Here is a 25,116-nt window from a genome sequence, read left to right on the forward strand (position 1 = left end):
AAATATGAGTGAACAAAAGGCAGCCTTTCTCATACAACTACTTTGTATTGTAAAAATCAAGAAGGGAATAATTCCATACACATAAACGGACGACATAGTAGTAGGGTCTAAAGACCTTACAAAGTTACAAGAAACAATAAACATCATGGTAAAATGGTGCAATAAAAACAAATTTGATATAAATATGGACAAGACAGAAATGATGATGCTCAGGAACGGCAGAAGAGCACCAGAAACAATAGAAATCGTCATGAAGAACAGAAAATTAAAAATTGTACCAGACTACAAATATCTAGGCTTAACAATACAAACCAGCGCAGATATTGATATTAAATATTTTCATGATTTTACATATTTTGGTACATATTCAGCTTATTTTTCTTACATAAATATGTACATATTTCACACCTTGGTATTACATAAAAATCCGGTCCCTAGTAATAACTAAGGAATCCACACTTACATCAACAAATTATCGATACTATTGATTAGTCGTGTCAGATATCTTTGAACGTCAGTGTACCTTGAATCTACAACAGCTCCAGCTTTACTTTCGTTCAAAGAAAGCCGTGCTATGGACACGCGAACTTTGGGTACAATGAAGGCCACTAGACCACTAACCATAGCATATTTCAAAGAAAGCTGTTTATGGGAAAATTTATGGGGCTTAGACCCCCAGAATAGTGCGTAATGACGTTACTGGTAAGGGGAAGTATAGATACAAGGGAAAGTTCAATTTCTTCTTGTTATCATATCTTGGATGCCCTATAAACTACCGTACTAATTTATGGTTGTTAACTTAATAAAAGTACACTCACCGAAGTAATTTTTCCCAAACAGCTGCATGCCCATGACGGCAAAGATGAAGATGATAATACACAGCACAAAGGTTAAGTTTCCAAGAGCACCAACTGTTCTACCCATGATAGAGATGAGCAAGTTTAACGTCGGCCAAGACTTAGCAAGCTTGAACACTCGCAACTGCAGAAGAAAATGACCATGTTATTAATACATGTGACACAAAGATAAAACAATCAGCACAAATTCTTATTCATACTGTTCTATTTTGACTGTGTTACTTCTGGTAATAACACCCTACTTCATGCGTTCCCAAACTTATTGAGACCACGCCACCCTTCACATATCACCTTTTCTGTGCGGCGTTCCAGCACCTTTTTGTTATGTTTTTCATCATAAAACCGAGAAATGTTCGAATTTTTGCGCCACCAAAATATTGTGAGGTTCTCCTAACTTCACTTCATTGTGTCTCCACTGAGATCATCCCTGCTAGTTAACACCATTTGGAGCCTGCTTCTTATTACAATCATCATCATCATCATCATCATCATCACCATCATCATCGTCATTATCTACAGGACTGGGCAAAATACTGACATCCTGAAATACTTTTTCAAATACAAATACAAAATACTTCAAAGAATAGTATTTGAATTACAAATACAAAATACTTTTAAAAAATTAACCAAATTACATTTTTATTTTAAATACTCAAAATACATTTGTATTTCAAACACTCGATACAATATATAAAGAAATAAGAATATTACTGAAAATCTAAAATATTATATACTTACTTACTTACTGGCTTTTAAGGAACCCGGAGGTTCATTGCGGCCCTCACATAAGCCCGCCATTGGTCCCTATCCTGAGCAAGATTAATCCAGTCTCTATCATCATATCTCACCTCCCTCAAATCCATTTTAATATTATCTTCCCATCTAAAATATTATATTAACATTAAAAGTATTTTTATCTCGATGTTTTATGTAAACTCTGTAACTGGACATTCTTCCTTTTCCCAGTCAGCAATGAAATTATGCTACATCTGAATAATTACTGCATCCTTAAAAAAAACAGTTTCTCAAAAAGTTCATCAGATAAGGATCCCCTTGCTGATGAATGAATAAATCCTGCAAAACAGAACAGTCTTTCTACAGGCGCAGAGGAACACAAGCTTGTATTATATTTATAAAAGCTTGTTTCACTGTTGGGTAATTCTCTAGAGAGGACAGGGTTGTCCCTTTGCCATTGAAGAATTGTATGAGCTCATACTTCGCAGTAGACAAGTTCTTTTCCTTCTTCCCTTTCAAAGTCTGTTGTACTTGAGTTGAAAACATAAAAATTGTTTTCATAGTCTTCATTGTCTGAACTGACCAAAGATGTAGCAGACAACTGCTCAGCTGATTTCACACACATATTCTGTATCCTCTTCTTATCATTTGGTGAGGCAGTGTCAGGTAGCCATCTCATCTCAAATGATGGGTGGAAGCAAGCTGCCAAAATAGCTCAATTTGCTTCTGGGATCAGATCAAACATCACTTTAAATCTTGATGAAAGTGAACTTATTAGGATTGGAGTTACTTGGAATAGAAGGCGTAGATTACTAGATAACAGAATATGTAATCTGTTTTTGAGGGAAATTAATGTGGACAAAAGTTGGCCATAATAGCACGTCTTCTTATTTTGCATTAAATCAAGGGCTACGGCAATGGACTTCAGAACTGCACAATATTCTTCAAGGTACTGAAACTCAACATCTTTGAAGGTTGGCAATCCCAGTTTTTCACATATACTGTTTATATCATGTTTGAATTGCAATATTAGAGAAATTGAGTCATAAAGAGAATTCCATCGAGTTGGGCAAGGAAGCTTTAATGAATATTTCAAGACATCTGACATAATTGCTGAGGATTTGAGTCTCCTAGACGCATTCCATAATGCTGAATATATAGTACCGGTAAGTGTTGGGTGATGGATCCTTGATGCTGTTAGAGATTTCTTTATGGCATTAAGGAAATTAGTTGTGGCAAGGAAACTAATTGTATGGCTACCACTCTGAAATGGATAGGCAAATAAGACAAAAGTTCATTCTTCAAATCCAAATCCAAAACTTGAAGGACAAGAAGAAGAAAGTATTTTGAGTATTTAAAATACAAAATACATCAATTTTATGTATTTAAATACAAATACTTTCCAAAATCCTTACAAATTACAAAATACAAATGTATTTCAAATACTGCCCAGCTCTGATTTTCTACAAGTTTGAATCTTTACAGTCCATTCCGTCCTCCTTAAACAAAATCATCTAACCAACATCTTCTAAGTCTTCCAACTTTTCTTTTCCCAGGTGGATGATAATCCAACATAATTTTCGGAACCCTGCAATGTTGCATTCATTCTACATGATTCTTATAACATGCTTTCCTCTCTTGAATTTTTTCTGTCAATTTATATATGTTCAGTTCATTTCTTATGTCTTCACTTCGTTTATATTTCAATAAGAAATATCCAGTGACTGAATGTAAAAACCTAATTTCTACCGATTCAATTTTCCTTTTTTCAGTTCTGCCCAATGTCCATGATTCACTTGCATACAATAACACGGGAATCGTCATTGTTTTATAATATTTTATTTATAAATTTATCCTTGTTTTATGACCAAGTGTTCTTTTTATTGTTATTGTATGTTAAACTGTGGTTGCTAAAAGGCCGTCATGCTGCAATAAACGTGAAAAGGAAAGATCATAATAGAATATAATAAACTACTAAAGAAGTGGCTATGCTGTAGAAAATCTTCTAATATTTTGAGTATTGGTATGTAGTGTAGAAAATGTCTATGACACAAATCAATTTATTACTTTGTTAACCCAAACTGAGTGACCTTATACTGACACGGATTTAATTTGTATTTATTCTGGAAAATACATTAAGATGTGAAAATAAATAAGGATTAATATTAGTGATGTGATTATACAGCTAGAATTTCGCAATAACACATTTTCGAACATGAACAACAATATTTTGAGAGACGTATATTTTAAAATTAATTTCCAGTCGTATTACATACTCTTACATTCACATAATCTACTACATTAGAAACATGACAAAATTATCATTGAATTGCTTTTTGATATGTGTAAAATCCTTTTTTTCTTCCACTCCTTTGTATAAAATATAGTTGAGAATGTGAAAAACACGCAGTTTTTAAGTTAATGTCTGCTACTTTGAGTGACTGTCCTTGAGCATGATTTTAATATGACCATTACAAATGCTAGTCGCACTGAAATTGCAATTGCTTAAAATCGAAAGGGATGTTAGTGGGTATCATAGCAATACGTGAGATAAAAACATCTTCTCCTTTCGTTTTTCCAGTTAATATCGCCACTTCTATTACGTTTGGCTCGAGTTTTTCACACCAATTCTTGTTCCATTGCATAATTTTGGTGGGTCAATATTTTGCAATAGAACTATTGGTGATTCAATATTAAGCATTAAATTATGTGGTAGCAATCATTGTAATATCAAAGAATTCAAGAATTCAGTTGAATATAACACACCCTGCTCACTATCTACAACTGCATCGAGAAATTCATAATACGGTCCTGGACTATGTAAAGATACTTATTGCATGAAATGTCTAGATTTTGGCCTTCATGATGTATCAACACTGTTATGTAATTTCGTGTTATAATTTCTATGACCTCGTGAAAGTCGTTTTGAATACAACAGTCAATAATAAAGAAAAATTCACTACAGAAGATGGAATTTTAGTATTACACATGAATGTTTGATTGTATTTATTTTCATTTTTAATTTTTAATTAAATTAACGTCCATTTGGACAATTTTAATATAGCCTATATTATTCTCCTGGTTATGAAGGTTAAATGTGCAAAATTTTGGCACATATCAGTCAAAGCATGTAGATTTGTAGAGAGAACATACACACATACATATATACCCACATTCACTTTTATATATATATATATATATATATATATATAAAACCGATAGGAGTTGTGAAGAAATTATTCCACTTTTTGTTAAAAAAACCGAAACAACGGTCTCCAAGATTCTGCAAAATTCCATTTTAATGTTACTGAGAAAATAAAAAAATTTCTGGGATGGGGCTCGAAACCCTCTCCTCCACATGACACGCAGATGTCTGAGCCACTGAGACGAGACAGATGACTTCACTTCTGCGTGGCATGTCAATATCCTCACGACGGTCCGAATTTCGATTTTGCTGCACAATTTATACTGTATACTACTGCAGCAAATCCATTTTCTTCACATCCGGAGTCCCAGAAAAAAAATGCCATTTTCAGCATGGATTCTGAAGAAACGCCAATTAACTGTTCCTATTCAGCAGTAGTGAAGACTGATTGTGGATCTGCTGTAAACGACCCATTGTGTTCATCTGTTACTGGAGAAAAATATTACAAAATGAATGTGTACACATTTGAAAATTTACATGTTGCGTTTCATTGTACTACATTATAAGTTTTAGTTTTTCCTTATAGCCATGATGCCTCAGATAAAGAAGTGAAACACAGTTTGGGAACCCCTGCCCTATCTGGATGAATAAACTTTTAAGTACAGCAATGGTAGTGGATATGTGCGTAAGCAGTGCTTTTTTTCTGGTGGAATGTGCCAGAATGCCATTCTGGAATTTTTTTTTATATTTTTCAACACAGAACCAAAAAATGTTCGAATTTTGCGCCACCAATATATTGTGAAGCTTTTCCCAACTCAATTTCATAGTCTCTCCACTGAGATCATCCCTGTTAATTAATGCCATGAGGAACCTGCCTCTTATTAGAATTATTGCGACTCCTTTGATGAACTTCAACTCTGACAAGTATGTTAAATCGTGGTTACTAAAAGGCAGTCATGCTGCAACAGACGCCACAAGAAAGAATAGAACAGGAAAGGAGAAAATACTGAAGAAATGGCTATGCTGTGGAAAATCTTCTAATACTTTGAGTAGTTTAGTAAATACCTTTGTTACAAACCAATTTATTATTTTGTTAAACCAACTAAAGTCATACTAACATGGATTTATTTTGTACCTATTTATTCTTGGAAGTGCACTAAGATGTGAAAGTAAATAAGGGTTAATCATGTTTTTAACATTTTTTTTAACTCTGTTTAGATCTTGAAATCCTGATGCACTGGGCATTAATAATTTCACCAGCCACTGTAATAAATTTTACGCAGAGTTCCACCACATTTCTCTACAGAAAAAAAAGCACAGTGTGTAAGCATTACTGTTTTATAATGATATATGTAATGATTGTTGAATTACAAGTGAGAAATAATATAAATCCATGTGAACTTAAGACAATTTATATGGGCCCATTGTTCCCAACTCAGGGTCGAATTTTGACACACCAAGACAAGGCCAGTAAATTTTGCCAAAGTCCTTTCATTTAGAAACAGGGTTCCTTTCTGTACCTTAAATCTACGACAAAGGTATCCGAATTTCACTTATGTTTCGAAAGAAGCCACACTAAAGATTTTTATCGCTATTAAAATCCATCACCTTAAGCTGAATCTGTACTCACACACATGGGCTTCAGTAGCAGTATTATTATATTATTAACATCATATCATGTACGTCTGATGAATACGCTGTACTTTGCTGATAGTAGATTGTTTTGTGGCTGTAGTTGATACTTACAGGGTCTTTACAAAAAGACGTAACACATTTAAATCATTATATTTTAGCTGTTAACATTAGATACATTGATGGTTTTGGTATTGAAGTACAAGAAAAGACGTTTTTGATAAACATACGAGAATAACATCCTTGCCTAGTTCCTTTTAAAATTTTAACAAAAATTTCATAAATATAAATACATAAAATTACTAATTTCATCATAATTACAAACAAATAATCATTTAATAAAAATTTCAATAAAACAATGAAATATTAATAAATCAAAACTTAACAAAATAAAATTTTAACAAACTTAAACTGATCTATGGAGGCTGGAAATTTGATGCTACGTACAAAACATTTTCAATAGAACCTCCAGCAGCCAACACCATATTCAATCATCAATGAAAACTACCCATCATTTCTTCGAGAGTTTCATTATGAATCTCCTCTACAGCAGTTTGAATCAAATTCCTCAATTTGTGTGAAGGTTATTCTGGAAGGTCTTCGTCCTTCAGAAAAAACCCATAAAAGAAACTCATAAGGATTTAAGGCCAAATCCATCCAAAATCATGAAATCGTTCCATATACCAGTTAGAGATTACTGTACCATGAAAATGTGAAGAACTGCATTTGCTGTAAGCCACCTTGTTGAAAATATGCGTCATCCACGTTCATCCCTGTGCCTTGAAGAGTTGGAACAAAATCTTCTTGTAGGATCTATAGATAATGTTCAGTTTTAACTGTACCATCGAAGAATATTGGTCTAGTAATTCTGACACAATACATAATGCACCACACAAAACACTTCTGAGGATAAAGCAATACTTTAAAGATTTTGTGTGGGTTCTCAATATCCCAGATGTGCCACTAGCCACTAAGGTGAAAACATGCTTAATCTGAAAATCATAATGTTACCAAGAATGGCTGATGTTTTATAGAGGAAATGGGAAAATGAATCACAAACAATAACTCTGTCCAAAAGACTTGATACATTTGAATTTTGTAGAGATGCATATATAAGTCTTTCCGGATAATGTTGTACATGGATGTTGCTTTTATTCCAATGGATTTCTTTGAGCTTACCACAGGTGCTTCCCATACCCGTGTGATGTTTCCAGGTATGCAAATAAGACCTTTTCTTGCAGATCATGTCATTGTTGATGTCGCTGGAGCTTGTCTATGGCCAAACTGAACTCTAAATTCTCTCTGCATAGTACTCAAGCTTCCAGTTTGATCAAATCTTTTCACACAGATGATATGTTGTTCAGTCATATATCTACTCTTGCAATAACTTCAATGGTGTAGAGTACAAGGAAGGGGGATTGGCCACTACATAAGAACGTATGATAGATATAGAAAATGGAATGTTTCAGGATACATTAATGCATTAAATTTACTTTGAAGAAATCTCCATGGCATTCACACAGGCCCCATTGTGTGGAGAGGCAATGGATACCATCAACTTGGATACCTGTGTTCAGTAGGTTTCCTCAGAAAAAGCCTGTATTCACACAGGCATTCCAGAGTGCGGGGAGGTGTCAGACCATCAGGAAAATATAGCGTACGTAGTTGTTTCTTGAACCATTTCAGCACTGCAGAATCTATGCACAGTTTGAGTTTTCTTTAAGTATATGAACAAATTAAAAGTCACATACATACTTACTTACAAACAGCTTTTAAGCAACCCACAGGTTCACTGCCGCCCTCACATAAGTCCACCATCGGTCCCTATCCTGTGTAAGATTAATCCAGTCTCAAATCTATTTTAATAGTATCCTCTCACCTATGCCTCGGTCTCCCCAAAGGTCTTTTTCCCTCCAGTCTCTCAACTAAAACTCTATATGCAGTTCTGGATACGCCCATACGTGCTACATGCCCTGCCCATCTCAAACGTCTGGATTTACTTACTTACTTACTGGCTTTTAAGGAACCCGGAGGTTCATTGCCGCCCTCACATAAGCCTGCCATTGGTCCCTATCCTGAGGAAGATTAATCCAATCTCTATCATCATATCCCACCTCCCTCAAATCCATTTTAATATTATCTTCCCATCTACGTCTCGGCCTCCCGAAAGGTCTTTTTCCCTCCGGCCTCCCAACTAACACTCTATATGCATTTCTGGATTCGCCCATTCGTGCTACATGCCCTGCCCATCTCAAACGTCTGGATTTAATGTTCCTAATTATGTCAGGTGAAGAATACAATGCGTGCAGTTCTGTGTTGTGTAACTTTCTCCATTCTCCTGTAACTTCATCCCTCTTAGCCCTAAATATTTTCCTAAGCACCTTATTCTCAAACACCCTTAACATATGTTCCCCTCTCAGAGTGAGAGTCCAAGTTTCACAACCATAAAGAACAACCGGTAATATAACTGTTTTATAAATTCTAACTTCCAGATTTTTTGACAACAGACTGGATGATAAAAGCTTCTCAACCGAATAATAACAAGCATCTCCCATATTTATTCTGTGTTTAATTTCCTCCCGAGTATCATTTATATTTGTTACTGTTGCTCCAAGATATTTGAACTTCTCCACTTCTTCAAAAGATTTAATGTTCCTAATTATGTCAGGTGAAGAATACAATGCGTGCAGTCCTGCATTGTGTAACTTTCGCCATTCTCCTGTAACTTCATCCCTAGTAGTCCCAAATATTTTCCTAAGAACCTTATTCTCAAATACCCTTAATCTCTGTTCCTCTCTCAAAGCGAGAGTCCAAGTTTCACAACCATACAGAACAACCAGTACCGTAATAGATTTTTTCAGATTTTTTAAATTGGGCCTGTAAGGTGGAATCCCTAGAGTCTTCTGCTGTTAAGAATTGAATCACCCCTCACTGGTCACCTTTGGACGGATTTGGGATGCCATCTATGTACACATTTTCTTTGTATAGAGCCAATCTGTTCACCATTGCTCTTGCAAGGAGACTATCACGCAACATACCAACTGATCATACTTTAAGATTAACAGACCACTTGAAGTGGGACAAACAGGTTTCATTTGATTACGCTTCGTATAATTTCACTTAGAGGCCTACTTACCAATCTGAATGACCGCAATACGGACAGACCTTGAACGCCTTCAAGTCCAAGTTCCAGTAAGGAAAGTGCAACAATGATAAAGTCAAAGATGTTCCATCCTTCCTGGAAGTAATACTTCGGACTCATGGCGATCAGCTTGAGGGTTGCCTCAATGGCAAAGGTCGCCGTGAAGAACTAAGGAATATAACAAATGTTATCATTGTTGCTGAGCACTCAATAGATGGAAATACACTTACTAATTGAAATAAGCAGTAATAAATTCGGTATAAATGTGTAACTAATGGGATAATTCACCGAGGCACTAATGTAAACAACATTATACAAGCTAAACGAACACATATACACAAAATACAATTATATTTTATGTGAGCCTTTCTGCTTGGAAGTTATTTATTCAGACATGTTGAATAAATTTGAGATGTTAGGTAACCACTCAGAACCAAGAGGCTAAATGATATTATGTGACAATTAAATAATTCTAGGATATAATTATAATTAGTAAATACTGAAGTGGATTTCACAATCTTTGATAGATTTAACCACAGTTTTTTGTTTGTATTTTTATTCAACAACGTAGAGCATTCCTATAAAGTAATGCTGAGTATTTTTTAAACTATGCAACAACCTGTAAGCACGCCTCGGAAACATGCAGCAACTCTTTTGGTAAAGCATAACGCTTCCTAATTCCAGAGAAAATTAACATACTGCAGGTCACGTATATTTCAAATCCAGATAAATTTTCTGTTACTTCCATAAGAAAAGTAAGTTGATGAGTTGCAATCAAATGGTAAAATATACGAACATAATTTATATAGAATACTTAAGTCAGAACAAAGTCGTGTCAATATAAGAAGAAAAATATTCAATAGAAAATTCTCTGATATCACTGTTCCCAACAGAACCACGATATGAAGGATTATACATAAAACAAAAAGTAGAGGTTCTGTTTTAGATAATAGGAATAGGGAGATCAGGTGCTAATGGACTAGAAGTTAGATGAAAATGACAATTCCTTTTCCAAATTCACGGCGTGATTTGTGTCTGTGGAAAAATGTAAAGAACAAAATGAATGAGAAGGATCCCTACATTTCAAGAGCACTGAAAGACAATAATTTACTGGATTAGTGAAACTTCAGAGAAAGGTTAGCTTAGCTTTGGCCAATCTATCAGGTTGAAAGAGTCCTGCCTCAAAGGATATATGGAGTGGTGAGGTAGCAAACTTTCACGAAACTGGATATTAAATGCACGTGTTTGTTGGGGATTGTATACGGTCTCTTATGAAAGGAAATGTGAAGTGGAAAATAATAGGCCTAATTATTCTATTCCTCAAAAAGTGTTCATTTATGATTCATATGTTCGTACTGAATCTGCTCGTGCTGTCAGATTATTTCAAGAGAGATTCCCAGATGTTCGAATTCCACATCTTACTAGTACGATTCATAATTTTGTTGGTAAACGTCATGAAATAGGAAGTGTTCAAAATAAAAAACGAAAAAGATGACATACAGTGCTAACAGAAGAAACTCTGGATAACATTGGCTGGGAAATTCACATAAAAAACCTCTCAGCAAACGGGAATTTCTTAAACTTTCCTACATGAGGCTATAAAGTTACTTAAGGGGAGAGGATGGTATTTTTTGGTGAAAAATGAGTAAATTAAAAAAAAATTCTTTAAAATACTGTGTGATATTTGTGGAATGCATTGCATAACATTTTGTGGGTATTTGTGGGCTGATCGGATGTTGAGTCGCCATTTTTAAACTTCCTGTGTTATGGATTTTTAAATCACTCGCCCACTTTTATTGTTGTTTCCAGTAAATTAAAGTTAAAAAAAAAATTTCTTTAAAATACCCTATGATATGTGTGGAATGTATTGCATAACATTTTGTGGATATTCGTGCCCTTATCGGATGTTGAGACGTCATTTTTAAACTTCCTGTGCTATGGATTTTTAAATCACACACCCGCTTTTATCAGTTTCCAGTAACTTCATTTTTTTTTTATACATTGCCAGACAAAAATGGATATAATTTCTGAACTATTAAAGATACATGCATGAAATTTAGAACACACATTCTTTAGACTATTAGGAAACTTTTCTCTGTAACAGAATTTTGTTAATTGATTTCATTTTAAAAATACGTCCGTTTGTTTGCAAGAAAGGAAATCAGAAAATTGTTATTAAATTTTAATTGTTTATTTTACAAACATAGGGGCGTATATCAAAATTCTGTTATAGACAGTTTGTAGAACATGCTTTTGCAAATACATTGCAAAAAACTGTTTGAATCAATCTTTAAAAACGGTTTAGATATATCGGTTTTAGTACAATCCTGCATTGGGTATATTTTTTTCAAATTTGGGCCCCCAAATAATTTTTTTTTTCAAAATATTTTTATTTGGTTGAGTTGCCACAGCTATGAGCTCTCTACATACAAAAATACCATCCTCTCCCCTTAAGGTAAAACCGCATAAAATTACTGTGTGCAAGAATTTAAACTGGGTAGCCTACTTCAGTACCTATAAGTAGATTTTGTGAATGGATTCTGAGTAAAGTACATGCCAGAGATAATGATTCTAATCTCATTTTGTTTTCGGATGAAATTTGGTTCCACTTTATGCCTATGTTAACACTCGAGAAATGTTTTAAAATGAAAGTAGAAAGAGTCAGCATCTCCTTTATGACATGGGTCAATAAGTAGTATTTTGTTGAACAGTGATTCTAGTGCCGTGAGTTAAACTGCTAAGTCTAGTTGCTGATCGGCTGGTAGCATATGCTCCATGAACTCTATGTTGTGCCCATGTTTCATAGATAATCTGCTGACTCAGCATTAATATGAGACAAATTTTCTTAGATGCAAGCAGATAACATTTCCAGAATAAATGTGAGTGATTTTGTCAATGTATTACCGGTACTAAAAAAGGAAATGAATATCTACCTGTTCTTGTAACAGGAGATTTTGCAGGCATAGTGATCGTCGCTATAGATTTGTGGTCTGCTTGGAAGCTGTTGCATAGCTTAAAAGTGGCACAGTGTAACTAGTCCTATGAATTTGGTTGAATAAAGTATTAATTAAAAGTTACATTCTTTCAAAACAGATCTCACAAGTTTGATGAATCTCAATCCAGTTTCAAGATACGCTAAAATTATAACAAATAATTTATTATTTATCAATGCAGTACTATAAAAATAAATTCAAGAGTTTAAAAATGTTGTTTAAATATTTTTGGGCAAATTATAATTTCAAATAATTTTGAACAAAATGAATCATTATAAGATTTAAAACCATCGCTTGCTCGTGTATGATCAACAATCAAGGCTGGTTATTAAATCTGCTTGTTTGAAATTATATAAGTATAATCTTTCCAAAGGATAAAATTCCAATTATTATCACAGAAACAAAAAATAATATTTATATTACACTAAATTACCACACATGGCAACTTAATAATAATTTGTTATACATACAATTTATATGATGTGTAGTTTTAATTTCACAGCTATATCGGAATGTAAATTTACTTTTTATTAAGCAACTTCGTAACCTAAGTAAAACTGCAATAATTTTTTTTAGTTGGTTATTTAACTACACTATATCAACTACTACGTTATTTAGCGTCGATGGGATTGGTGATAGTGAGATGGTATTTGGCGAGATGAGGCCGAGGATTCGCCATTGATTACCTGACATTTGTCCTATAGTTGGGAAAAACCTCGGAAAAAACCCAACCCGATAATCAGCCCAAGTGGGAATCGAACCCACACTGGAGTGCAACTTCAAATCGGCAGGCAAGTGCCTCAGTCAAATGAGCTATGCCAGTGGCCTATAGTAAATTATAGACCCTATAACATAATAGTGAAAAAATAGCTCGTCAAACTTAAAAGGTAATTATGAACACAGTTCACTATCATAACCAGCTTGACATTTTTCACTTCCCTATCTTAACATAAATTACTTACGATCTGTATTTTCTTATATGTCGTTTATACTAAATTTAATGAAATCATCAAATATATCTATAATTACTTCTATTAAAATAAAGCATTTATAAACATTTTCAATCAGTTATTTAACGATGCTGTATCAACTGCAATATCGTCAGTGAAATTTCAGTTCCTTAACCTCGAATCACACCAGTGGCCTCTAAATTCTTCCATAAGACACAAGGATGAAGATACTGATATCGAAGAAATACAAAGTGTACTGTCACAAGCTGACAAGCTTTGCCAGCATGTTTGGATATTCATTCTAAGCAAGAATTCATAATATACCATCGACTGATTCGGCTTCGTTCCCAGGATATGGATTGAAATGTCATTGCACAACAGTATCAAACAAACAAGTGAAATCCTATTTGACTTCTCAAAGGTCTATCAGTTGCTTGTTTACGCTAACAAGCATTCTCATGGAGGCAGATAAGAACATAAATTTTTTTCTTCCACCATGTTAATAATTTCAAAACAAGTGCTTATACAAATTTTGACCAGTTGAGTGCATTTACGAGGGCCGTAAAAAAATAAGTTTTCCTGAGACCATTTACAGAAAGAACACACAATTTCATGGAAAGATTTATTGAAACAGTTACAGCAATTTGTTGAGCTATTTTTCAACATATTCCCCCACTGGAATTGAGACATTATTGTATTAGAAACAACAACAACCAAATTTCTTGGCTTAAAAATCGGTAATGTGTTAAATTGGAAACATCATATTAAAGAAATTACCCCCAAACTAAATTCAGCTTGTTTTGCTATTAGATCTATGCAAAAGATAGTAAATATCAATACCTTAAAAGCAATATACTTTGCGTACTTCCACTCGATAATGAGTTTTGGAATAATATTCTGGGGAAATTTCACAGATAGTAACAGTATATTCCTATTACAAAAAAAGAGTAATTAGAATAATAGTAGGTGCCAAATGTAGGGAATCTTGTAGGACTATTTAAAAAAAACTACAAATAATGCCCATAGCTTGTCAGTATATCTTTTCATTAATAATCTTCCTCGTATGTAATCGTGAAAACTTTGTAACTAATTCAACAGTTCATAGCATAAATACACGTCAAAAAAATAACTTTCATACTCCATCGGCAAGTCTATCGTGCTATCAAAAAGGAGTGCGTTATGTGGCAGTAAAAATGTTTAATAGCCTCCCTATCAATATAAAAAATGAAACTCAAAACATAAAATTATTTAGGGCCAAATTAAAGAAGTACCTAATTTCTCACGCCTTCTATTCTGTAGGTGAATTCATGACATTCAATAACGCTTCATGAAATTGATACTGAAACTTTGTGTTATACTAGTAGACTATATTGTAAATCTCTTCTGTATATATTTCATCTAGACTGTGACTATAAGTTAAGATTTTATAATAGTATTAAGTTTTTTGACTTGTTCCATATTCTAGCTGTAAAGCAATGTATGAATACCATGGAATGTTAATAAATACAATACAATACATTTTTCATACCGTGGGATCAACTTTTGTATTCCTGGGTCGTAGAAATCTGCCACCTGGGATCGAAACCAGTGTGTGACAGCTGTCTGCACCTCTCAATTCCGATGGGAAATATGTTGAAAAATAGCTCAACAACTGCTGTAACTGTTCCAATAAATATTTCCATGAAATCGTGTTTTATTTCTGCAAATGGCCCTCTTATTTTTACGCCCCTCGAACTGCGTTCAAGTGGCCAAAATTTGTACAAGCACTTATTTTGACATTATTAACATGGTGGAAGAAAAAAAATAACTTTTTTATCTTCCCCCATGAAAATGTTTGCTTGTAAGTGTCAACAGAGGATGCATTAGTGCAACTGACGTCATTGTGATAGGCCGGGATAAAAGATGTGAGCAACAATAGTCTTTAGTTTGTGTCAGTGAGGCGTGAGTGAAAAGGTGGTAGAAGAAAAACACACGCATACATACAAAGACATGTCAGTGTATTCCTCGTTTGAATACATTCTAGGCATTTCACTCACGTCTTACTGACACAAACTGAAGAACGATGTTACATCTGTCATCGTGGCCAATCAGTTACGGTACCCAGTGAATAATGCATCCCCTATTGGTACACAATAGAAACAAACAACTAACAAACCTCGCAGGAGTCAAGCCAGGCATTTCATGTGTTCGTACAATATCTCCGATGTATTGGCATTTGAGTCCATATCTTGAAACTAAATCAACCCATGGTGTATTATGAACTCTTTCTTAGAATGACCATACCAACACTCTAGCCAAAATGCCAGTTTTCAATAATAACGTACGGTACCATGTAACATTGCTTGTAGAAAGAAAAAAAGTACCCAATGAAAGTGAATGTTAGGTTTTTTTATTCTTACGTATTTAAGCCAATATATGAAGTCGGAGATCAGTTCCACTAACTAAAGTTATTCCCGTGGCAAAATGGAATACAGAACAGTAACTATGTACAAAATTAATATTAGCTGTTAGACTGCACCTATAGTATATGAACTTGAGTCTTTGCAGCAGGATCTTGTTATACTCGTTGCGGAAATGAAAAATATTTACCCAGAAATGCATGGTGATACAGCTTGCATTTGCAGTTACAATATAGGATCTTTGGGAGATCTCGACACTTTCAACAAAAGTAGACATTGGAGCACAGTTCCTAGTGTAAATACAATAAATGTGAGTTACACTTTTTTTTTTCATTCATGAAATTTAATATAATATACCATCTTTAGTTTATTGTACTTTGAATATACCGGTACAGTATGTGATATTGTATATAGGCTACATTTTAGAGGTTAGTAAAGGCGCCAAAGTGATTACCCTCAGACAATTATCTCTGTTTTGGGTTTGCTGTCATATTTTGAATGAAGGTGGAACTCTGGGAGATTTCGACACTGTTTTGAGGAGATCTCGACATGTGTCTAGTTGTCCTTGATTTCGCTTGTGGTCCTTCTTAGATGACTTGGGAGGCTGTATTTTTGTGTGTTTGGTCTTAGGAGAGTTCGCAATTCTTCATAGAGCTTTTCAATGCCACTTTGTCCGTCTATTTGTTTTTCTCTCTGTGTGTCTTGTATGAAACAACTCATCTTCTATTGAACCAATCTTAATTAAACTTCATATTTTAATTAGATAATATGAATATGGAGTTAATAAAATATAGTGGAATATTGTGTAAATTACGAATACTGCACTAAATTAATAGATGTTGGCAGAACTATTAGATTCCAAATACCTAGAAAACAGCAATTGTAAAGAATTGTGAAAACTATAGAGGGATTAGCTTAATGAATACTGGTTATAAGATATATATGAAAATAATAAATAATAGAATGAGAAATATAATAGAAGTAATAATAAATGAAAATCAAAGTGGATTTAGAAAGGGAAGGTCGTGTATAGATAATGTATTTATGCTGAAACAACTCATAGAGAAGAGAAAACAACTTAGAAACTCATATAGGATTTATAGATTTGGATAAGGCCTTCGATCGAGTTAACAGACAAAAATTATGGGAAAAAAAAAATATATATATAGATGACATTTTAAATACCGGTAAATGAAAAGTTTTAGTGAATCCAGGAATACGAGTAGATAATAAAGTATATATAAATAATCTTTTGTTTGCAGATGATTTAATCATAATACAGAAAAATGAAGATGACTTACAGAAATATTTACACGAATTAAATAAAATATGTAAATTATATGATCTAAAGATATCAGTAAAAAAAAAAAAAACAAAGACAATTGCATTTAGAGGAAAATATCCAGTGAGATCCAAAATTATTTTAGAAAATCAAAGCATAGAACAGGTGTCTAGTTTCAAATATTTGGGCTGTGATATTAGTTACAATATGGAAAGAGATATTGATTCTAAAATGAATCAATTTCAGACGGTATGTGGAACAATACAGAGAACGTTCAAAAATAAAGTTAGAAAAGAAACAAAAGTAAAAATGTATAAAGTTACGGCAATTCCCACAATATTGTATGGATGTGAAACTTGGGCTCCAACGAAAAAACAGAAAGATACAATACAGACGGCAGAGATGAGGTTCCCCAAACAAATTAAAGGGTGTACAAAACTTGATAGAATTAGAAATGAGGATATAAGAGAAGAATTAAAAGTACAGCCTTTATTGGATAAAGTCACGAATTATAGACAAAAGTGGATTGAACACATGAATGGAATGAGTAAGGATATCCATTGTTAGCAGGAAATTATCAAGCAAGAGGAAGGCGTGATGTCGGGAGACCTAGAAAACGTTGGGCTGATGAATTATGAAGTCGGAACTGGCACTTGCCTAATCCTTGGAGTGATGATGATGATGATGATGATGATGATGATGATTTTAATTTTCATTCATATCGGACAAATATGAAAAGGTACATCTCTCGATACAAACATGGAAGATCGATAGTTCGGCATATCCTTCGCCTTGATTCTAAAGGATGTATGGATTGACAATTAATGATGTAAGAGAAATGACATCCTGACGTACTGGAGGATAACGTGTTTGAGTATGATCTGGTTCTAGCAGAAAATTGGTGTGAAATTCGCGTTGAAAAAGACATTACCACTCTCCTAAGAACACCACAAATACCATGTGCACAAGAACATTTAAGCTTGCCTAATTCATCACATACTGATCCTTCCTTTGAAGGTTTGTCGCTAGTTCCACTGCTAACACTTCCATCTGGTGGCAAAAGAGTAAGAAAACTTCATCATTCAGACGTAATAATGTCTGAAAACTATAAGAAACAGCTGAAGGAGACTAAACAAAAAGAAGTTAGGCTTTCCCACAGAAGGAAGTCATCTTAATGCTCAGTGTGTAGGGGTAGGGAGCTAGTTCATCAAACAATCTGGACAATCCAAACAAACCTATTGTGCAGCGTTTAGTGGGTATTACTATGATGACAATGCTAGAGAACTTTGTGTTTGGTGTGTTGGAGAATGCTAAAAATGGTTTCATGAGGCATGTGTGGAAAATGGCACCAATGAAAAATTCACATGTGACCAAACCAAGTAAGAGTATTAGGGCCGAATTCATAGTCAACACTTATCGTAAGGAAACCCTCAAGCAGTTGCTTATAATAATTTTCAATTCATAAATCCCACTGAAGTGAACACTTATTCAAATAAGGTAGCTTGTCAGCTTACTCAAGAGTTTCCTCATATGCATTGTAATCAGCTGATTCAGTAAGCAATGGATGGTGATTATGGTTTTATTGAATTTATTGAGTTCTATAATGACAATTAAAATGTGTTTTGGCAAAACAAAATATACATCAGAGATATGGAAAACCCATTAGAGATGTACAGTGACGAACAAGGAAACTGTTGTGGATATTCTGGTGTCTCTCATTGAAAATCACAATAAAACCATGAGAGGCTTACGAATTTCACCACTGCTGAAAATACTGGTTGCTTTGAGATTTTATGCTACAGCATCATTTCAGGTAGGTTTATGTAATAATACAGCAATAACTGATAATAATGTAATAACAAATTTTTTTGCTAACACATAAAGCTATTCTAGTTTGTTATTATTTTGCATTTGGTTTGCTCAGATTTATATTTATTTATATTTCATTACTAAAGCCCCGATGCTGTTATTTCCGGCGTGACTCCGCCTCTTTGCTTACGTCTTAGAAAGTGAAGGCTCCATAAAGTCTAGGTAGGTAGTATCATTCCCCATTTTTGTTCTTACGTTGCCGAGCTACCATACAAGGAATCTATTTGCCACACCGTTAAACATTATCATGTCGTAGCTTCTATGATAATAAATCAAACGCAATTTAATTCAGCAAATAATTGAGTGGCAAATAACGTCTTCGTGTGCTTTCTGTGAATGCCAACGAAAGAGCTAAAATGGCGCACGATTATGTTATGTATTTATCGAGCCTTAAGGAATGAATCAGCGAATCACAAGACGCAAACGTTTAAATGTACTCGACCAGTAACGCGATTGGCTGCCGGAAATTAGAGCGACGGGACTATAGTTCTCTTAGCTCACTTCTTTCTTCTTCTGTAAAATGCTTTCTCGACTTTTTGTATAATTTTTAGCTCTATAGTATTTACTTCTGTATTTGTGTACGATAATAATGCCAATTTAACAAACTGAAGGCGCTGGAAAACAATTGAATGTGTGAAAGGGCTCACATCTAGCCATGTTGTCATATTTATCTCAAGGGAATGCTCAATGCATATGAAAGAGTAGCGTCTCTGCAATATGATGTAAAATAAGTGCTAAGGAAATGCTCATTACTTAAGTATTTCTTCATTTTATAAGTGACGACTACGAATTCGACCCTTAACCTACAAAATATTGATATTTCAGGAGTAAAATTTGTGTTGTAAATGTTAGGTTTCAAAGTGTTACCTGTGTTTGTCATACTGCTGTTGTATAGTCAACTGTCCAAAGACAGGTCTGAACCTCACAAGTGATACCAAGATACCACTTATGAAGTAACTAGGCCAGGAGATAATGGGGTAGGGTGGCCAGTTCGTTTCCTTGCATACATCGCCGACTAGCTACATATTACACTAGTCAGACTTAAGATGCGTACAAACAATATTGTTCTTCTTCTGACACATATCGTCAAGTGAGGTGTACTGCCTGATAATAGATTTACACATCAGCCAGAAGCCAGAACCTCATTCAGAGGATAATTGTTATACTATGTATTTTTTTTAATACAGTGATATAAAATGATCACATTGGCACCAGATATGTTGGTTATTGGTTACTAATCCTCGCATATTGGAGTTCTTTCATTTGCCTTCTTGCTTCCCAGTATCATAATGATAGATCTGTAACTGTTAAATTTTTACAGTTTTGAGGTTTGTCATATCCAATGTAGTATTATTTTCTTTGCAAAGTTAACAATTAGGAGTAGGAAAAATATTTATTTTATATAGATGGGCAGCCAATCATATCCCATATATAGGCCTAATCGTGGACATTGACACCAGATATGTGAAATGTACGAAAAACGTGTTCATACATAGGGGAAAAAATTAGAATAAAATTTGCATAAATTGGCCCCAAAATTAACATTTTCTCTGTGTGTGTCGAGATGTCCCTAAACGATCCTAAATGAAGGGTACACGGGAAAAATGAACAATGTCACAATTCCTTTAAGGGTGATATCGTTATCTAATTCTCTTTATTACTACAAACTTTAGTGTTATTTTTACCAAAAGTGGTAAAGCAGAATTAAAACCACGGATACACTAATCACTTCCTTCATTTCAAGTAGAAACACCAATAAATTTTGCAGTAATATACTGAAATAAATAATTATCTCACCCTTAATGGAAATGTGACATTGTTCGTTTTTCCCGCGTACCCTTCAAATACAAATAATACAAAGATCTCTGCTGTGACGGACAGAAAATATTAACATAGACTATCAGTACAAAAATACAAAAGCAACACAAATCTTTATACTACTGTCGGGTATTCGACATTAGTTTGAATAGTAAAAATTGTAATTTTAAAATATTATCTGAAACAACTGAATTCAATACAGATATTTTCATAACACCTATGATGTTAACTCCTATTTATTTACTCATTTCAAAACAAGCCCAACTGGAGAATGTGTTGCTTTTAATTCGTATATACATTTAAGCTAATCAATATTATGATGATAAATCTAATTATAAACTAAAAAATTATTAAGACTGGCACATCAGCTTTGGTTATCAACAGACTTGCAGCTGCAAGCTGAGGATCGCATTGCAGCAATGACATCGTTGGATGTTGAAACAATGCATTTCTCTGTATCAGCTACTGCTGTCACGTTCATGTGAGGTTTATGAGTGAGTCAGCGCTAAACTTACCATACATCCTATAAAAATGGGAGAGTCCTCTTTTTCGGCCAAGGTATCTGGCGTCCTCTTAATTTTTGTTCAGATGCAAAAAAAATCCCATATTTTAATCAAGTTTATTTCATACCGGGTAATGTGATAATTAATCATTTCTCTACGATTTACTTCATAACTTAATACGGTATTTGAAATTATTATTTTTATTTCTATATGTGTTTGCAAATTTTTTATTTTGATTTCAGCTAACATGAATGAACTATGTATGAAAGGTAGGCTGCTGTTAGACAAAAATATAAATGCAAAGTACTGTCAAGTGTCATAAAAGTTCGACTAGTGCAGCAGAGCTGCGTCAGCTAACCTCAAATACAGTTGTGGAAGCAGCAGAATGGTTCAGAGCAAATAAGTTAATTTTAAAAGAGGAGAAGATTCAAAAATTAATTTTGACATTGAAAAAAGAAGAAGGGTCTGAAGAAAAGGCAGTAAAATTACTTGGTATCCATCTTGATACAAAACTAACCTGGGATTGCCACATTGAATACATCTCTCGGAGACTGTCCTGAGTCCTGTACCTCTTAAGAGTAATTAGAGATAAAATACCCGGGCAGTACCTAAGAAGTGTTTATTTTGCTTTTTTTCATAGCATATTGAAGTATGGAATCCTGGTGTGGGGAAACAGCAATAAACTTATTGAAGTCCTACTCATTCAGAAGAAAGCAATAAGAATTATCACAGAAGTACCAAGCAAAGCACATTGTAAACCACTGTTCATACAGGAGTCCATCTTAACAGTTGTTAATGAATATATTCTGGAACTCCTTCTTTACATCAAGAAAAATCTTTATGACTTCACCAGTAGGATGGATAAACATGAGTATAATACTCGGAATAAAGAAAAACTGGACATACCATTTTGCAAACTATCCAAAGTTAAAAGTAGTCCTAACATGTTGGGCTGTAGGATGTTCAAGATGTTACCACAGGAAGCACAGGAAGTGTCACTAGACATATTCAAAGTCAAAGTGAAAACGTGGCTTCTTAGAAACCCATTCTATTCTGTGCAAGAATATTTTGAATCAGAAAACCAAGCTGTAGATATTTTTTAGGTTTCTTTCTCTCAATTTTATTATTATTTTGTAATATATTAGGAAATTCCCATAAATTGTTACGTTAATTCTTGTTTTATTGTATATAAACGGAGCAAATCAAATAATATTTGTGATCAGTGTGTTACAATTTTCATCTAGATATTAGCCTATTTTTGATAATCTTGACTCTCAATTGTAAACTCTAAGGAGTATTTGTGATCATTTTGTTTTATGTTTAGTGTTGTAATAGAATAATTTTCATTTTTGCACGATAATTTCACACGTGTAATTTGACAATGTCATTAGCTTTTGCTATAATGACAGCTAATAAATACTATATTATACTATACTAAATAAATTGGCGTAAATAAACATTGTTTAAAGGCAATACAGTAGAACCTCTATTATCCGTGACAATGAAGGAGGTGGACTGAACGGTTAATCGAAAAAATTGGATGATCCATACTATAAAAGATTTTTATAAATTAAGTCCATAATACTTTGGCCTACAATTTCGTAATTTCCTTTATAGTCTTGTGTTTAACATGCTATGTAGTGGATCGGGACTTCATTAAAAGTTCGGTTGCCAATGACGGGTTCTTAAGGGCCAAGGATTGATAGTTGATGGTGGTGATGATGATGATCATGATCATAATTGTCTGCGGGAATATAGGAATACTTGAAGTCTCATGCTGTAGATTTACATATTTTATACACTATATTCTAGTTTTATTTTGTTAAATCGCTTAAAGTTGTAACGCCAATCTCCTACTCTAAAGCAGCATTAACCACTGTTTCTTCTTTCCTAAGCTTCTCAATTTTATTTGTAAATTTTTTTTTCGATAAGTAACACAATACGTTTTCTTTTGACAATTGTGGAAGACATTTTGCATAGAAGTTATACACATTAATAGTAATCATAAGGTCTGAATAAAACTGTACACAGGTTTGTGTTCTTGGGGTAATTTCTTTGGAAGCAGGTATTTTATTTTACTAGTAACTATTTCTGTTGCCGACAGTGAAGCATTTCTACTACATACTTTGTAGTAGGAGTAAAGGCTTGTAGTAGCCTTCAGTAGAAAAGCTAAGTAGGGAAATAACGTATAGTACATCATATTTTTTTCTGCAGCAAAAAGAAAATAGGAGCCAAAAGAAAGTTGGATAATCCGACATTCGGTTAATAGGGTGATGGATAATCAGGGCTCTACTGTAGTGTTATTTTTTGGTTAACTCCCTGTTTCAGTCTTTTTAATACGTTTTGCAGTAACTTCTAACTTCAATTTCCTTACAAAAAAAAAGCCAATACCAGTAGTACCAGTGTCCCGTATTTTCATGAGAAATTTATGGCAGGCATAGTCAGTGCAAGACACAAGGTCTGGAGCAGTGGTTGCGTGCGTGTTAAAATGGAAGTATACACTATTGAACACTGATGTTGAAGTAAGACAATTAAGTACGGAACTAATAAATTCCGTCCATGAAGTGCGAAAATAATATTGGGAGAGATTCCTAGATGTTCGTGTTCCATGTTGTTCAGTGATCCATAACCTTGTGAATAAATTTAGGGAGACTAGAAGATAGTGTTACCAATAAAAAGCATCACATATGGTTTAATTCCCTTACCGAGGAAGACTTCTTATGACATTGGACATCTATTGGAAAATTTTCCTAGAAAATCACTTCATCATCTTTCGCAGCAAATGGGCGTGTCATATGGGTCTGTATAAGTACCGGCAGTAGTGCTGCTGCTGCTGCTGCTGTAGTCCAATGTCTAGGTACTTGGCATGCTCTAACCAATGATCCAATGATATTCTATCACAGATGACTTTATGGTTTGAATCTAATGGTTTTTTGCTCAATCAAGAAAAGACTATCAACATAACTTTTACCCTAAATCATGTAATAAAAAAGGACAACATACAAAACTATACCAAATTTCTAGGACTTTTTATACACTCCAGTTTAACATGGGAAAAACATATCGAATATATATGCACAAAATTATCAACAGTTATATACCGGTACTTATTAAAGAAATTAGTGACTTGTGTTTCTCAAAATTATTTAAGATGTGTCTACTTTTCGTTCTTTCAGTCGATAATTAGGTATGCCTTAATTTTCTGGGGAAATGGTAGCAAAATTGGGAGTGTCTTGATTTTTCAAAAGAAAGCCATTAGAATTCTATGTGAATCAAAGTATCTTGAACATTGTCGACCTCTTTTCAAACAATCACAGATATTAACTGTCATAATTTATATATATATATATATATATATATATATACGACCTAGTCCTTTACACTCGACAAAATATAGACAATTACTCATTAGTAGCCAATATACATGATCATGAAATTAGAAATCGTGAAAAAATTAATATCCCATACTGTAGATTACATAAAACTAGTACAAATTTTTCTGTCATGGGGATGAAATTATATAATAAGCTTCCCAGTCAATATTATGAGTACCAACCAATAGTATCAAAGCTAGATTTTATAATTGGCTTTTAATTAATCCTTTCTACTCTGTAGATGAGTTTCTTAACATAAATTCATACGAAATTGTTTTTTAATAAATAAAGTTATTTAAATTAGTTATAATTATTACATAAGAGTGAAGTGTTTTCATTAATTTTAGAGTTTCAAAATGTTTTGTGTTTTCATTCTAATTACTGTTTTCAATTATATGTGTATTTTCAAATGTATGT

General features: G+C 33.8%; 1 protein-coding gene across 35 annotated transcripts in view; it reads right to left on the bottom strand.

Annotated features, from left to right (window-relative positions):
• Positions 1 to 25,116, bottom strand: part of para (sodium voltage-gated channel paralytic) — an 873,489-nt gene that overhangs the window by 97,431 nt on the left and 750,942 nt on the right. For all 35 annotated transcript variants that reach the window (XM_069841227.1, XM_069841234.1, XM_069841226.1 and 32 more), the window contains 2 exons: positions 9,506 to 9,679; positions 819 to 981 (listed from right to left, as the gene is read on the bottom strand). In XM_069841227.1, coding sequence (XP_069697328.1) covers positions 819 to 981; positions 9,506 to 9,679 — 337 coding nt within the window. The remainder of the gene's footprint in view (positions 1 to 818; positions 982 to 9,505; positions 9,680 to 25,116) is intronic.

This window comes from Periplaneta americana, chromosome 12 (genome assembly GCF_040183065.1).
Source record: "Periplaneta americana isolate PAMFEO1 chromosome 12, P.americana_PAMFEO1_priV1, whole genome shotgun sequence".
In the NCBI taxonomy this organism is placed as follows: domain Eukaryota; kingdom Metazoa; phylum Arthropoda; class Insecta; order Blattodea; family Blattidae; genus Periplaneta; species Periplaneta americana.